The following is a 16,876-nucleotide window of genomic DNA, read 5'->3' as shown; positions in this document are numbered from 1 at the left end:
CTTAGTGTTAGCTAACTGTTAGTGATTTAAGTATTAAGTTAAGTATTAAGTATTAAGTTCGTAAAGTATAAGCAAGTTAGCCTTGCTTGCTAATGTTAGCATTGCAACTGACTAAAAATTACTTTTCTTCCAAGTTATTTCAACACCTGCTGAGTCATGTTCAGCTCTTGCACACTCGTTTTGTCACACATTGTCAGTCTGTACCAAAACCTCACTCCTGGAGAACATAAATGAAGAGGCCGCTATTACTGCGGAACAATAAATAAATTGTAATCTTTTTCTCACCAAATAAGCGCACAAACACCACTGATCCCCTATCACACATTAATTTAACTTTCAGCTTGACTTTAAAAGCAGACACATTCTGCTGCTGGAGATTTAGGTCATTGGGATTTTGACTCCAAAGTATAAATATCCTTGATTTGTTTCCTGTGCTTTTCTGTGTTGTGCCATCACTCAGCTTGTTTGTCAATATGAACAATCCTTCTGTTCTTCTTTTTGTCAGATTTCTGCGTAGCTCTGAAAAGCAACTTCACAGAAAATGAACAGCTGTTATCACTAGCACAAAGCACATTTATTTAAGCAGTAATTATCCAGCTGTCTACAGATTCCTCAGCTCAGCTAGTTCGGGGCTGGGACTGTGCTGTAGATCTTTTGGTTCACGGGGTTTGCACCGCTTCTCATTCAGAAAGCCTTGACAGCATGTAGAGCAGGAACTGAGTGTATCTTCATCTTTGCACTCCTCGTCTCTCCTTTTTTGCTCATGCTGGGAGTCATTACACTTTTGATGCTCCAAAGTCCCCTGGTTGGCAAACTGAGGATCTTGGAAGTCTGGTTTATGAGATCAGTCTGGCCTAGTGAACTGTCAATGTTTACGTTTCATAAACGCAGTGTTATTTGAGTGGAGTGAAAAGCTGGATCATGTGTTTCAAAGCACTACTACTATATCATTGCTGTCAGAAGCAGACCGGTCCGGTCTTGTCGAGCTCCTCTTGTCTCTCTTCCACTTCTTGTCTCCTCCTTCTGTCTTGATGAATGCCCTTAGTTCCTGTTAATCTTCCATTTTCATATTAATTTTGTCTTTATTGCTTCCAGATGAGACCCATTTGGATCAAGAGATTAAAGCTGCCATAAATCTACAAACTTCCTTCAATCACCAGATATCCGCTCTGTCATTGTTTCATTATTTTTGAAAGACTAACAGACAGAACAACTGCTCATCTGCTTATTATTACTGGTCTTATTACAACAGTGTGTGTCTGAAGGAAAATGGAAGTAGTGAGGAAGTGGTTCACCGAGTTATTGAACAATAACCCAGCAGAATTGCTGCAAAGATCACTTTCCTCGCTACCTGAAAAATTATGCACAAGTGACAAAGGAAAATAAAATTATTGACAAAATTAAAACCGATCTAATCTCCCAGCCAAATTGGTTTAAATGCAACCCTTCATCCATTTTGCCAAGGCTCCTCTTAAAGAGCAAAGCCTGGGGTGCAGTTTGCTCATGAGCTTTATTGTTCTCATTAAAAAGACATCAGCTTTCCATTTCTTTCGTTAATGGGTCAGGTGTTCCCAGGGCAACTTCTGCGAGTCTTTCTGGGGACAGTGGAGAGCTGGTCACTGCAGTGTATGGTGCTAACAGTCTGTTTCCCCTGCTGTTAGGAAGCCCTTGTTAGCAGTGGGCCTGTGCCAATTAGGCAGCAGGGGTCTGCCAGTCTCTAAGCTAATGACAAGGCTGCTGCTGGCCTGCCTCTTGTTAGACCTGCCCCTGCCCCCCTGAACAGGAATAACTCTGGCCGAATAAGGGCTCCATCGTCTAGCTGGACAAAATGTAACAGATCATTTATTCTCTCCAAACATTTCCCCAGTCAAGAAATAAACCCTTTGAAAGGCCAGCCAAGGTGCTTAGTGGTTGATAGGAATGCCATTTAGGTCAAGAAGGGTTCCACTGCTTTCCGTTTGATTTATTGTCTATTTTATATAAGAGGATAACAGGGACATACTGTATGTGAGTGAGACAGGATCCAGGACATTGGAATCCTGGAATTTCAGTCTGTCAACCCACACATCCAATAATTTAGGCCTGTACATTTCTGAAAATCCAGTAGGGCAATTACCTTAAGTGTGCTATGATGAGCTGTTACGTAAGTCACATATTGTAACTTTCGTATTCAATCCTATTGTCTCCAGCACAAAATGTGATCATGCTCTGAAAAAATAATTGTGAGACAGTACAGCTAGTAGAGATGTAACTTTAAACAAGAAGTCAAGTACTATGGATGGAACTTTCTGTCACTCTGTCAATCTATATGGCATGTGTATGGCTGGCAGTGTTTGGAAAGCTGTGGACTGGCAGCATAGGGTTCATTTTTCATTGGTGGAAGATATCTGTTATAGGCCTACAGGACTATGTTTATAGATTTTTCTTTTTTTCTGCACAACAAAAAATACAATACAATGAGTACGAACAGCATCAGAAATCAATTTCATCCTAACCTCTGCTGAAAAGAAATGGTGGGTGTGGGGGTAATAAAATAAATTAAAATATAACAATATTGATTATAACAATACTTATAATAAAAGAATTCATAATTATGACCAAATTTGTACAAGTACAAGAGATAGACACATCAAGAGGATAATGCATGCAGTGTATTATTCCCTTACATAATGTTGCAGTGGCCTCAGCCTGTTTTGTGGTTTACCCAGACCTTAAGTTGTTTACAGAACCATAAAGAAGCTATAGGTACCCGACAGGGCAAGTGAACACCCAGGACCAAAAGATGCCGAGAATATGACCATCCCCCAAAGCTCAACCTCAGTGACACCCACAGGAACGATCCCAGTCCCATCCTCACAGATGCAACAAAATCTTGGCCCCCCGAGGACACCCTATCCTTAGCTCACTTAACAGCCCCAGGGAGCACCCAAAGACCCCACAGAGCACTGCAGTGTAGCTTCAGGTCTGACCATGGCCATCACAAATAAAATGTAATGTGGTAAATCTGTATATTGTATGGACACGTGGGAACTTTCCTCCAATTTAATGCCATATTTTAGATGTGTGTTTTGTCATTGCATTTTGAATAATGCCTGTTGAACAGTTGGAGACTGCTCAATTTGTGTCCACACCAGAGATTATTATACGTTTTCCCTCCATCTCAAAATAGCTCTGGATTGCGCAGCCAAATAGTATTGTTCAGTGGGACAACATAGTGTTTGAGCTTAACTCTAGGAACCTAACTGTTCCACACACTTTTATTTATGTTGTATCCAGAGATGCAGCTGTGTTCCTCTAATAGGCTGCAAAGGTTAGGGAGTGGTGACACCACATTTGTCAATTACAACATAATGTCATCAGCATATTGTGAAATGACATGAGTTTCTACTTCACAATAACCCAGGGCATGCTCCTATAGCCAGAGGTACAGTTGCCAATGAGAAGAGAAGTGGAGACAAGGGCAACAGGGAGCGACAGGGGAAAAGTGATTTTGAATGATGCAGGTCTGATTGTTATTTTTAAGGCTAGGTATCATGTCTGCAGTCAAGTGGAAGAAATCTGTTGCGGAGAAAAGTCTACACTTAAGTTTCTGAAGTGGAGAAACACAAATAGATGAACATCAACAGCAAGCAGTCAAGAAGGTTGTGCAAAAAATATTGTATCCCATTTTTGGAATTTTTAAACAGAAAAGTGACAATTAAATTCAAAAGTTCGATTTAATGTGTAAATCATGGTTTCCAAACGCAACATCTTCTTTTTTTAGCAGTTTAGAACAAATGCTATAATAATTTCCTCCTCAAAAATATCCTCACTGTTATTTGTCACCTGACTGTAGATACAAGCATTGCCCCTTTTCTGTACAGTAGGCCTTGTCTTTCCAGGAAATGTTTACTTTGTCAATGAGAACCTCTTCCTGTGTTTACAGCTTTCATTAGCTTCCCAAAGGGGTTGTTACCCAATGTGAAGCCAATGTCTTCTCTGTCTCTCTCACTCTTTCAAATTCAAATATGAACACAATGGGCATGATGGACATAATCACGCACGCACACAAGCACACAACTCAATTTAATCCTGCTCAAGGCAGTTTCAGACACGTTCTGTTATGACATTTAGATGCAGACCATGGCATGTTGACTTCAGGATATGTTTCCTCTGCTGGCCAGAACTGCAGCAGTGCAAGGAATTTTCCAATAAATGCGATCAAATCCATAATAAATGGTCACATCATATTCTCAGTTAGTTTTCTAGCCATGACATTCCTTCTGTATGAAATCAGACATGGGGTCATTGAACCCTGTTTTATTGTTGTTTTTTCTTATCCTAAATGGATAAAATAACCTACTTTCTTTCTTCAAATATCCATTTAGCAGACTATTATACATTTTAATTTCATGAAGTAATGTTGTGCTAAAGAGCCAGTTGTCGTCATTCCAATGATGCAATGTTTAAAATTGAAAAGTCAAATATATGACTATTTGTTTTTGTGAAAAGACATTTTATGGATTTTTATGTATGTTCACGTCCTGTGCTGTGTGGTTGTCTGTCTGTGCTAGAAGCCGACATGGTTCTTACATGTTCCCCCGTTGGTTCTCAGCAGGCCTGCCTGTCTGTGTATTGGCCACAGAACTGTTTTTACAAGTGCGGAAATCGCTGCTCCATTGCTCTGCAGCCCAACCGTATAACCAGGCTCTTTTCCTATACTAGGGAAGTGGAGCGAAGGGAACGCCTTGTGCTCCCATCGCTACCTATTAAGTCTCTCCCGTTTGTCCAGCAGCAGACACGAAGGACATACGGGACACTTTCCTGTCCCGCTTGTCTTTTTCTGTCCATCCCTCATTTGTTCTCCTCCTCCCTCCCTCTCTCTCCTACATTATCTTCCCTGATGTTCCCTCTTTGTCCAGACTTTACCAAGACTTTACCCATGCCCCCACCCCTTTTACCCCCACCCTTAAGCAAATATACATCAGTGGCTTGGGCTTTAGCAACTGTTGGCTGCCTTGCCACTGAATTCTCCATACCTCATTTGAGACGGGCATCCCTTTTGCTCGTGGGTTTGTTGAAGGCCATCTCTAAGCTGGCCGGCCCAGCATGCTGCTGCGGACTGCCTGAATGCCAGTGGGGTTTTTCCACTAACACTTGGCTGTCATGGCTTTAACCAGAGGGCCAGACTGAGCTCTGCAGAGACAGATGCCTTCTTCAGCTGCCTCTCCCTTTGATTTTGGGAAGAATGCGGCTCTGTAATAACATACTGTATCACATATCTTTTGTATCTCTTTATTAAAGAAAGTTCGGCTTTGCTCTGCTGCTGTGTTGTCTGTTCTGTGGGGAGGAGGAGGCTCCTATGGGACTGCACAGTGAGGTGACCTTGATAGAATGAGAAGAGGAGTGAAGGAGAGAGTGGCACGTCCCCAGCAGGTGCTGCAGAACTGTCTGTGACACAGATGGGCAGATGCACACAAATGAGCATGCAACATGCATACATTATGCAAATACACCTGTGTGTCAATGCATACGCATACATTAATGCAAGTATATTGTACCTGTGTGCACACACAGTTTCCACAATACACAAGTTTGTGTACCATTGGGGTTACACACAATGTAGTAGAAATCCAAGCAAATCTCAAGTATCTTTCACAGGCATATCTACTGTATGTTTGTCAATTTTACCCAAAGTACCCACTTAATGTATATTTCAACCAGCTTATGAGAAATCAATCAGAAAACTAAGCTTTACTTGTTTTGGAGCCTATGCTCCCACTGTATGTGCTTTGTGTCAATCTCAGGAGCACAATATCTTAATAAAAGTTGTATATTAAGCACTTAGGCATTGATATGTGTCCATCTAGAATACTGCCTTTTCCATTTTCCGGTTGTGTATTCTTTCAGTGGCTCCTTTCTCAAAAAGTGAAATGAGCAGCCTCAACAAGGCCTTGGGGAGCTGGAGAAAATCAGTGCTTGCACAACAGACCAAACAGTAGCACTTGGATGGATTCTCTCTGCTGTCTGCGAATGGAGTCATTGGGGAAGAGTTACTTTCTTGACCGACTGGCTGCCCTGTTGCTCTGTCTGACCATCTGCGTTGCAGCTCAGCCCAACCCAATCCAGTTCAGCTCCTTTCCCATTCTCCTTTTCATGCACTGACATTTTTATCCTCCTATTAAAACTTTTAAGGGCCCATTATCTAAGAGGAAGGAATGTTGCTTTAATAGTGTGGTGGCTCCATGCTTAGGCCCCTTCTTTTCAGTTTGTAACCAACCAACACTAGCTTGCTGCTTAATGTTCTCCAGCCAGCGTTCAGCAAAGAGGGGACCGTCTCCCCTCTGGGACATATGACAGCAGCTCTGCATGGACCATGAGCCCCCTTTTTACTCCCCCAAGCACTCAGAGCAGACTATAAACCCTTGGCATGCCTTCCAGTACTTCAGACCCATTGTTTCAGTCTCTCCACTACATGGTTCTCAGGTTTAAGAGAACTTGCAGCGCTATGTTGAAGAACTTATGGCCTCCTTGGATCCTTTGTTCAAGGATCACAGAAGTCAGCATCTTAGCTGGAGCACCCATGTTAACTTTTCTTTTGTTGCGCAGTTCCTCATATCATGTTAAAACTCATACCCTGCAGTTGGAAAGTTAACATTGTTTGTTGCCTTGGTAGGCAGGTTTTAACTCAAAACGACAATCAGACAGAGGCTGAAGCACTAAGTATATGGTCCAAAAGAATCCCTTTTTTTCGATGTTTTATTGTGTCAGAAAATATATTTCAAGTAGATTTTTTGCAGAGCAGTATGAGCTGATCTGATTCTGGGAAACCGCTTGTTCATTCGTAGCTCACAAGCTATAGAGTTTAAAATTGCCAGCCACTGGCTTAGATAGTGATTTGAGCTCCAATCAATCTCTCTACACAGCTATCCATTTAGACTGACTTGCCCACAGGAGTTGCCGTCATCAGTAAATCCTTACGTACCTTTGTTTTTTTTCCTGTTGTCGTGACCTGCTGGGTTTTAGAGAGGCAGCTGATGTGACTTGCACATAATGCCATGTCCTGCAGGTGCTGCAGCTAGTCTCACATATTACTCTGTTCCACGGACTCACAGACACAGACAGACACACAAGTTGATTCAGTGTCAACAGATTGAAAAATTATTTAGTGTAGTCACTTTTTCGCCAAGAAGCGTGTTGTAGTTTCTTTACGGAAGAATAGGAAGTGTATACATTTTAAGCATGCTCAACACGACCTGTGGGTCACAAACATATTGATCGTTAATAGGTCTTGTCTTCAAGTGCATTCTCAATGAACTTTTTGATTGAGAAATCTGTTTCTTGCAAAATTAGGAACAGTTTTGGTCATTTCTGTTTTTTTCACTCCACTTGTTTTCAGTTAGAAAAAGGTGATGTCCATAACACACTAACCAACACCCAAACCAACCTGATTAAAGTCCAAATTAGTTTTGACTGTTAAACTCTTAATACTCTTTAAATAATAACTAAAGATTTTTTTTTAACGTTGATTGTTGCCTATTGTGGTTTTAGAGAGTGGTTTCAATGTTTTCATCTAACTTTCAACAAGAAAGCAATTAAACACATGTCCCCAAATGTCAAACTAATCCTTTAACACATATGCTATTACCTAGTGTGCAGGACGAGAAAGGGATTTATTGGCTTCTGGCAACAGCATCACCTCTTAATGTTGTGTACAGAGGTCACGACCTGTCCTGGGAGGATAAAGTTGTGGCTCCTTTGCAAAGGGATCACTACCGCTTGTTTTCTTGGTTAATTGCAGTGTTCCCTTTTTACCACAACTGCATCTATTTCCTGTCCACTTCTTTGCCCATAAAGTGGTCTGTAATACTTTTTATTTGTTACTTCATATAGGATTTTGTTTTATTGATCAGCAGATTGTTTTAGTGGATCATGGCACATATAATCACATGTTTTTTTCTTTACCCCTCTCCCCCTCACTTTGCCTTCCACCTCCTTATTAAAGGAAGTTTTTCTTTCTTCTTCCCATTATTTAGTAATGATAAAAACTGAAGGCCTTTGGCAGCTAGTTTTGAGAAACTGCACACTGGATGATAGCTGGGCCTGGCGTGGAGAAAAGGGCCTTTGTGTCAACACTTTGGCTTTTATTGGTCCTCAGAGAGATGAAGGCCTAGGTCCTGGCCCCAGCCCCACATGTTATTGATGGATGGGTCTGTAGCATTCAGGTAGAGGGAGCTGCATGGAAATAAAGGGAAGTGAAGTGAGGTTTGGGATGTATAATGCATTCTTAGTCTGTAATCTTTAGTCTATTAGGGTTACTTAGTTGGAAATTCAATCTTCTGTTAAAGTCTTAGATGTCTGTTTCTTGTTCAGGTGTCAGATAGACACAAAGCCAAGGAAAGGAACCACTGAATTCCACATCCTACTTAAATATCCACACGAATTGCTGTGAAATCAGTAGCACTTTACAGCAGCTGCTCTGCTGCTGCTTATTCATGGTCACTTGAGTTAGTCCTGCCATACCCTTTTCCCTTCAGAGCTGAAGCGCTAGCCCAGTGTTTGTTCAGTGCTCAGTCTTTGTGGGGAGGGGAGTGCTGTTGCTGCAGTTAGTGTCTGATTGCTCACCCCTGTCTGCAAGAACGACAAGAGCTCTGGCAGGAAGGTCTGAGAGGATTGTATGACCTTGTGACACTTGTTGACAGACTTAAAGTGATGGAAAGTATTTAACCAGGAGGTCAGAAATGTCTGTCACACTCGCATTGTCAGCTCCTTGAAGTCTTAAAAAGACTGAAAGACTCAAAATAGATTTCAGCCACGAGTGGAAATACATAAAAGGGCAGGTTGAGTTCTTGGCAAAACATGTGGAAAACAAGAGGGCATAGTTAAAGGAGGCTATGGTTGCAGGAGTTAAAGTACATGAATAAGCAATTAAGGTTAGAATGATTTGAAAATCCGTTTCTGTCAAGCTGAGGTTGTTTCCTGCTCATAACCCTCGAGGCAGGAACATAGAAACGGTGCGACAGCACACGGTTGTCAAGACTGACACACTACATTTGGACTTAAGAGGAAGAGTGCATAAGGTTGTATAAGCTTTACTAGGTGTTGACATTTCCACACACATATGCAAATGCTTAAATTTGCAGCAAAAAAGTTGGCTAATTAAGGAAGTTAGACCTCCAAACACTCTTCAGTGCGACAGCAAGTTTAATGAGACATTAATGGAGATGTCTTCTTGCTCACTGCCTCCCTGTTTGCTAGAAGAGAAGGAAAAGGAGGGAGATATGTTTGGTTTTTAATGAACCCGAGAGTCGGCGTTTGACACTGTATCTGTAGTGATGGCAGGGTTTCACAACGAATAACTCATATATCACTCTTCTCCCGTGAAGGCAGCAGTGTTATTACAGTGCAGGGTAAAGGTAGCACTGCAGTAATTTATGTAATAATTCATGACATGAGGGTCTCAGGTCATGCAAATGCATGCCAGGTGTCTGTTTTACCTCTTCATTAAGCATTTATACCTTACACAGAAATGATGCATCTTTTGTGCCATGTTTAGAAAAGCTTTGAATAATTAAATTGCTTTTTTCAGTAATATCTTGTGTATGTTTATAGAGGTTTGTCTCATTCTTCACCCTGCTTCAACCTTGATGACTCATGAAATGACACCTTTATTTGAGTGCAGCCCCCTCTGATCTCAGTCTTTGCAGTGAGAATTTAACAGAGTTATTTTTTTCCCATTGTGTTTCTTTTCTTTTCGGGGGATTACCTCAATTAAAATTACAGGTCTACAGGATCAGCTCCTGCTGGGAGTTTTATTCTTTCTGAAGGCAGCCTCCTTTTTATAGTCGCAGCAGAGCAAGCATGTTCCAACAAGTACTTGAATCTCTGTAAAGGGCTACTGGGCATGTCAGTCACCAGTGGTAGGCACATACAGTATGTGACTGAGGGTCAGAATGCGTGACAGGCATTTGAGCATGCATAACTCCTCTTATGAGCATGATGATAACTAATTTAAACTGTTTGTTTGCTGAATGTTTTTTTGGATTGTGTAGTGTAATCTGTGTGGCAGGTAAGAGATAAACTCTCTCTCCTGGTCTCGCTGTTTCCTTTACAGTGCAACCAGACGGCGCAAAGGAGGGACCCACCTGCATGGACAAGAATCACGGCTGTGCGCACATCTGTAGAGAAACGCAGAAGGGTGGCATCTCCTGTGAGTGTCGACCTGGATTCCAGCTCACCCGTAACATGAAGGACTGCAAATGTAAGTCATGTCAGCCTGAAGTATAGTTCCCCCTCCGTGAAAGAAACACACTCACACTGGGAAACACACCAGAGGGAGGATTTATAGGCTTCTCATGAAAAGGTGATTGGGGTTGGAAACGTGCTGATGATGGATAATTGGACTCCTTCCACAAATGCTTTCCAAAAGATTTGAAGTAGGCTACTAACATCTACATTACATTACCAAGCTGTGACTAATCTTCTAAATAGCCCTCGCAAAGAAAAACATGTTTATCAGATAAAGAGTCAAAGAGTCATCATTTACACAACCAGGGCAACTGTGGAGGTTACTCGAAGGGGACGGCTCTGATGGACAGCGCACACTTCCTGTTGCTGTGCAACGGAGATCATCCTGTCAGAGCTGGGGCCAGGGCTGATGGGGGATTTGTCTGTGTTTGGATAAGGATTGGAGAAGTGTTATTCTATAGTTTTTCTGTGACAGCCCAGGAAAAGGGCAAAAGGCGCTGGGATGGTAGGGTGCAGACAGGATGGCGGTGGAAGCCTCGGCTCGCTCATGCTCTTTTTCACTCTGTCATCACAGGTGTGTTAAAAGTGCCAAGGTTAATGCTCCCTTAGCCCGCCAGCACATAAATGTATTTGCACTTAAAGACATGCACATGAACACGCATACTTATACCAGAAATCGTACTCTTCTAATCATTCATGTATAACTGACATTAGTCTTGTACCATTTATGTAAGAAATGTCATAAATTATGAAAAATGTACCCACCTAAAGTTTGTGTGCCCACACTGCAGAATTAATTCAATGCATTAAAATGTATACTGTTTTAGTGGCTTGTAGGCTGATGCTCTTATCCAGAGTGACTTACAATAAGTAAGTTGAGCCTCTTGCTCAAGGCCACCTAATCATCTGTTGGAGAGTTTAAAAATGTGACCACTCAGCTCCTCCATAATGAATGAATAAAGCCATGGTAGTGATTAATACTAATTCAGTGGCTTAGGCAGTGAATACCTAAATTAAGGAATGCCCATCTTCATATTATGAGCAATGAAAATGTAGGATTTTTGCTAACACCGATACACATCTTCAGCACAGTAATTTGAGACATTTTTCAGCACATTTCCATACTGTGAAAATGATGAGAGCGAGTTGTAACCTTGTTAATCCAATCATTACCATGACACTTTTTGTGCAGCATGTCTTCTTTCTACATAAGATAAAAATAAGATGAAAGGCACATAATGGCCCAAAAATTCTTAAAGAAAAAAATGTGTGTTATTCTTTATCTACAGTTTATCTTAACTTTGTGCTCTCTGATAGTGACGTGTAACTATGGTAATGGGGGTTGCCAGCACATCTGCGAGGAGACAGACCACGGCCCCAAGTGTTCATGCCACATGAAGTTCGTCCTGCACAACGATGGAAAGACTTGTGTAGGTGAGTCATCTCGCCCCAGTACAACTACCATGGGCAAGAAATAATGGCTTTTGAAAGAGAAAATGTAGAACCACAAACAGTTAACTCAGCACCCAATTTCCGACAGCAAATTTAATTACCGTTTGAAATTAACTTTATAGTGATAACATGCAAGTTGAAAAACAGGCCTTGTTACAGTAGCTGTGAGCCTGAGCCCTCTCTCTTGATCTGTGACACACAAGGACGAAAGGCTGCCACCCACTGCGCTATCCCCTCTGCTGCTGCTGCTGCTGCTCCAGTAACCTCTTAGTCCCTGCATCTGCTTTGGTCTTCTCTTCCTCCTCCTCGTCCTCCTCCTCTTCTCTGGACACTGTGCAACAGCTCTCCCTATTCCACTCTGTCTCAGCCATGCAGTCAGACACACACCTTCTATTAGCCTTTGGGTCAATTCCTCTGCTGCTTCCCATTGCGGATTAACTCACACACCTGACCTAACCTTCCACTGGCATTTATCAGTGTTTGCCTCAGTTGACTTAAGTTGAGTAAAAATCATTCAGCTACTCAAGCATATTGAACCGTTCTGAAGGGCAGTTTCCCATCAGATGGGACCTGCAGGTGCAGTAGAGTCAAAGCACATGTCTCGATGAACGTGCACAGATTTCGTTTAGCGCCGCAGAATTTCCTCAGGAATCATGAAACATTGCCAATAAAGTTGGTCAGGTGTAAATTTGAGACTGACCATTACTGCAGACAGGCCTTTATTTTATTCACCTCTTTAACTTAAGTGTCATTAATAGTTTCTGTGTACAGTGCAAACCCGTTTAAACCTGCATGTACTTTGCGGCGTTAGTAATCTGGGTTTCTAATGGATGCCTCTGTGAGTTGGATAGGCCATATTTTTATTGTCAGGAAGACAAACATAGTAATAGAATTAAAAGCTACGCCTGCGGAGCAGACTGGTGAGGTGGTTGCTCGGTTTCCGTGGCTGTTAAGTTTGAGAGCTTGGTTTGGGTAGCGGCTGATTAGCTCAGTGTTTCTGGATCCCCTTTATTACCGCAGCCCTGATGAGAGCCAGACCTATGTCAAGGTCTGGTCAGCCAACCTATCATTATTGCTGTACCCTGCTAGGCCAGGGGGACGCCACAAATTTGACCGCAACCAAATTATATGTCTTAGCCTTTCTTGTTCCCAAGGCAGTGCAAATGCACATTTGGTGTGCCAGATTAGGAAGCAGTCAGCCAGTTAAAATCTCTGATTTCCCCCTCAGAGTCTGGGGTTACAGAGGTGGAGGGAGGGCTGCTCTGTGGTCGACACGGGGGCGCTCCTTCTCCCAGGCACTCTATTAGTTAATAAAACCTCAATAAAACAAACAATCTGCCAAATGAACCACTGATGGAGAGTGAGTGACAAGAACGTTGGAAGACCTTCAGTGAGGCACCACTACTGTGCACCAGGGCTGCAACTGTGTAGGGTTTCCACCATAAGAAAGTTTTCAAAAGCAATGCATACTGAAACTGTGGTTGTTTTTTTTCATGTAACTTTAAAAGCTGCATAAGTGTAAACTGATGTTTGAAGTTGGTGTGCCAGGTTTAAGTACAACAACCTTATCCCTCTGGCAAAGAATTATTATTGTTTTTGATAAATATACCTTAAAATATGCAACAGCTACCTGCTCAAAGAAAGAAATGTAATTCTTATTTATTTCAAAGCTTAAAACAAATGGTTTCTCTTGGAACCAAGAACTCATATTCTAATCCTGAATTAAGTTTCAAATAGTCTTAAATGTCACAGGCAAGATAAAAATGGCTTACTGGGGTTGTTGTATTTTTACACACTGTCTGCATGGCACGTAGTGATAATTACTTTTCAGCCACAGCATTCGGAAATAGTTACTGATGTATGGAGTGTAGAGGGTATCCATAGCAACCACTCAAAGTGAAAATACACTCCTGTTTAGCCTCACTATTGATTTGGAAACATTTATGATTCATTGAGTCTTTGTGTACTCCATCCAAAAAGAACATGGCACATGATTAGAAAAAACCTTTTGCCTTGTCAGTGGCTTTCTCGTTAGTCTGACGAGCTCTGTCGGTATGCTCTAGCTTCACTGTTCAATCCATCTTGTGGGGTGTTTCATACATATTCTGCCACATTTTCATTTATTTTGTGGCGTCTCTCCTCACCCAGGCTTGGTCGTGCATTCTGTAATAATGCGCCACATGCTGCTTTGTTTGTAAGTGTTGGTTCTGTATCCTTCCTATCTCACCTCTCTTGATACCTTACATACTGTAGGTGGGATTTCTAGTGTCAACAGAGCTTTTCTGGATGGCACAAAGGGACTGTTCTCTCTCATTCATACACACAAGCACACACACTAAAGATATTTGTTCAATCATCTACTCAAACTTTAAAGTCAGATTTATTGACTGAAAGGGTCTGAACAAACTCAGGTTTATTTGTGCATAACATGTCTGTGTATCAAGTCAGTTCAGGTATCAGAAAGAAGCAGCCATCATGTGGAAGCATTCATGCTGCTAGCACAGCAAATCATAAACATTCACAAATAGCAGGCAGATGCAGACATGCTCTGGAGTTCAATCATTTGAAGAGTTGGCTACACTATGCCAGACACACACGCAAACACACACACTTACACACAGAGAGAGAGAGAGCAAGAGAGATGCATTTTATAATATAAACAGAAAGCTACACAAACAAGCACACAAACATACAGTACATATCCAGCATGCATGCAGCACATGCATGTAAACACATGTAGTCTACATGCATATGCCCATAACATAAACACACTGAGCACTTATTTCGGGTGGTCTGTGCATTTATGCTGGTGCGTTCAGATGTATCTCACAGTGTTCTGTCCTCTAGCTGTTGACAATCTGTTTTTCTGAGTGCTGCATGTTGGGATTGAACACGTTGGTCAAACTATGGCAGTCAATGTAAACTTGCATGATTTGTGGTGTTGATTTGTCACTGTCAGAGCTTAGCTTCTGCTTCTTTAACTGGCACCTCCAAAGAGCTTGGAGCCCTGCGGATGTCAGAATGACCAATTCAGAGCACACATGCTTGAATTACAGGGATTGAAGGTAATTTTTTTTTTCAGAAATAATGTTTTTGAAACATAACTGAAATATTGTAGGGATAAACATGGCAGTTCTTATTGCAGACCTCGTTCCATTTAGTCGATTAATGGTCCAACCTGTCACCTCAGCTGCATCATGGATGAGGGCACATGACCTCCATATTAAAGGCGTGCCTTGTAGTCTAGTGTAAAGCTAAATATACAGTCAGTGGACCTTGGAAGTGGGATTCACTTGGCAAATTTGGCTAGTTACATTGAATTAAAAGCACAATCAATTAAAAGTCACATAAGTCATTGGCAAAAACAAAATTAGATTAATGCTTTCTGAAACTATTTATTAGTGGCAGCACATAAATTGTACAGCTGGGCCACTGACAGTGCTCGACTTACAGTAACACCCTAACACAATTCTGAAATGATCTTACCATAAAAGACACCACAAAGACATGAATCTGGCTGTCCCTGTCTTTCAGCTTGCAGCACTAACCACCACTTGCTCTGTCTGTCAAGGCTTGCAGCGCTCGTACTAACTAGCAAAAGCCTCATCTCACACGCAAAACAAAACTGCACTTTGTCCACACTGTGTGGATTATTTATTTGCATGACTGCATGTTGCGAGGTAACACTTTTCCCTTGAGATGTCACCCCTTTCATTTTAGACAAGGACCTGTCAGGATCGGTTTGTTGTTTGGATTTGGAAAATAATCACTGCTGTTTCATCAGTTGTTTACTAGTAAGAGGCTGTCTTTTCTATTGCAAACACATGCTGTCATTCTCATGTCATTATCGCCTCATGCGGACATAAATGGACATCATAAGGTTTGCTGTCATTTCAGGGGAGATGATCCTCTCTCATCCACGCTATCCACCTCATTCTTAGCCCCATGAAGTATGGGCACAACCTCCAGTTTTCCTTTCACTGAGAGTTAGCGGTATGCTACAGGTACCTACTTTTTGGGAAATAAATAATGTAGGAAGACAGCAGGTCAGTTTAACCATAAACAGTTTACTGTGATAATATCTCTGCCTTCTACTATGTAACCTGAACAAGCAGCTTCAGATAACTGTAACAAACTAAGTTAGCTTAGCATTAGCTAATGTGCACAGTGTTGGCCATAAACCGATTATGGGAAGGGATTGTTCCTGTCAGTGAACATGGTTTCCATTCATCATTTATCAAAAGAAGATCAATCCAAAATAGCTGCTACAATTATGTCTATTGTCTCAACTTTTAAATACACAAGGGTGTGTTCCACTTCATTTAATAAAATGTATCCAACTTTATTACTGTGGGAGTTACCAATAAGTGTCAGAGCTCTTTAGATTGTCCATCAGTTCACTGTCAATAGCAACGGATTGAAAATCTTAGCTAAATATGTTCCTGTAGATTATCAATGGCAACTTCTTCAAGTCGTCCTCCCATTGCTTGGTGGTAGATGCCATTATCCCATTTAAGGGAGACAGGCTGTGTTCCTGCATTGTTCATTTCCCAACAATCTCTAAGAAAAGGGAAGACACCTGGAGGTCGCACCCATAATTGACACAAGGTGTCATGGAGGTATAGGAATAAGGTGGATATACCACGTCAGATTAGTTCTTGGCACATGCTCATGGTTTATATAACACGTGGATGCTGTGTGGTTCAAGTGTACAGAGAACTAAAGTGGTGTTTTTACAATGTGTGCGTGTGTGTGGATGTGCGCGTGCATGCAGGGGAGAGGAGTGTCCAGTCCCAGGCAGCCCCACAGCTGTTCCCCAATGGTAAATATGTGTTCCTCTGACTCCTCTCTCTGGGGGTCTGTGGGTGTGGGGAGTAGAGGAAGCTAACCTAGCAGACACTGATCAGGCCCTTCCCCTCCCCACAGGGGCATCATCCTTCTGACCCTTGACCTCTGACCCCCCCCCACCACCACCACCTTCCTCTTCCCTCTGTGAATGCCCTCTCAATAACAACTGCTGCCCGTGTCAAACCACACCTTTTCAAAACACAGCTGCAAACAGGGAGTCTCTGATCAGCAGTACAGAGTGTTACATAAAGAGATAGAGATACTGTATCTAAATAAGATTTTTCTTGTCAAAACCATCTCCCCTCTCACAGTCAGTTTGACAGTGGTGGACAGTACAAGTACTGTACTT

General features: G+C 41.9%; 1 protein-coding gene across 1 annotated transcript in view; it reads left to right on the top strand.

Moving 5' to 3' along the window:
• Positions 1-16,876, top strand: part of scube3 (signal peptide, CUB domain, EGF-like 3) — a 69,568-nt gene that overhangs the window by 32,487 nt on the left and 20,205 nt on the right. Inside the window, exons 5-7 of the mRNA XM_070839522.1 lie at positions 10,094-10,240; positions 11,545-11,661; positions 16,454-16,501. Coding sequence (XP_070695623.1) covers positions 10,094-10,240; positions 11,545-11,661; positions 16,454-16,501 — 312 coding nt within the window. The remainder of the gene's footprint in view (positions 1-10,093; positions 10,241-11,544; positions 11,662-16,453; positions 16,502-16,876) is intronic.

The sequence above is a fragment of the Pempheris klunzingeri genome, chromosome 11, assembly GCF_042242105.1.
Source record: "Pempheris klunzingeri isolate RE-2024b chromosome 11, fPemKlu1.hap1, whole genome shotgun sequence".
NCBI classification, from domain to species: Eukaryota; Metazoa; Chordata; class Actinopteri; order Acropomatiformes; family Pempheridae; genus Pempheris; species Pempheris klunzingeri.
Note: the sequence above shows the minus strand (reverse complement) of the source record. Positions and strands in the feature narration are given on the sequence as shown.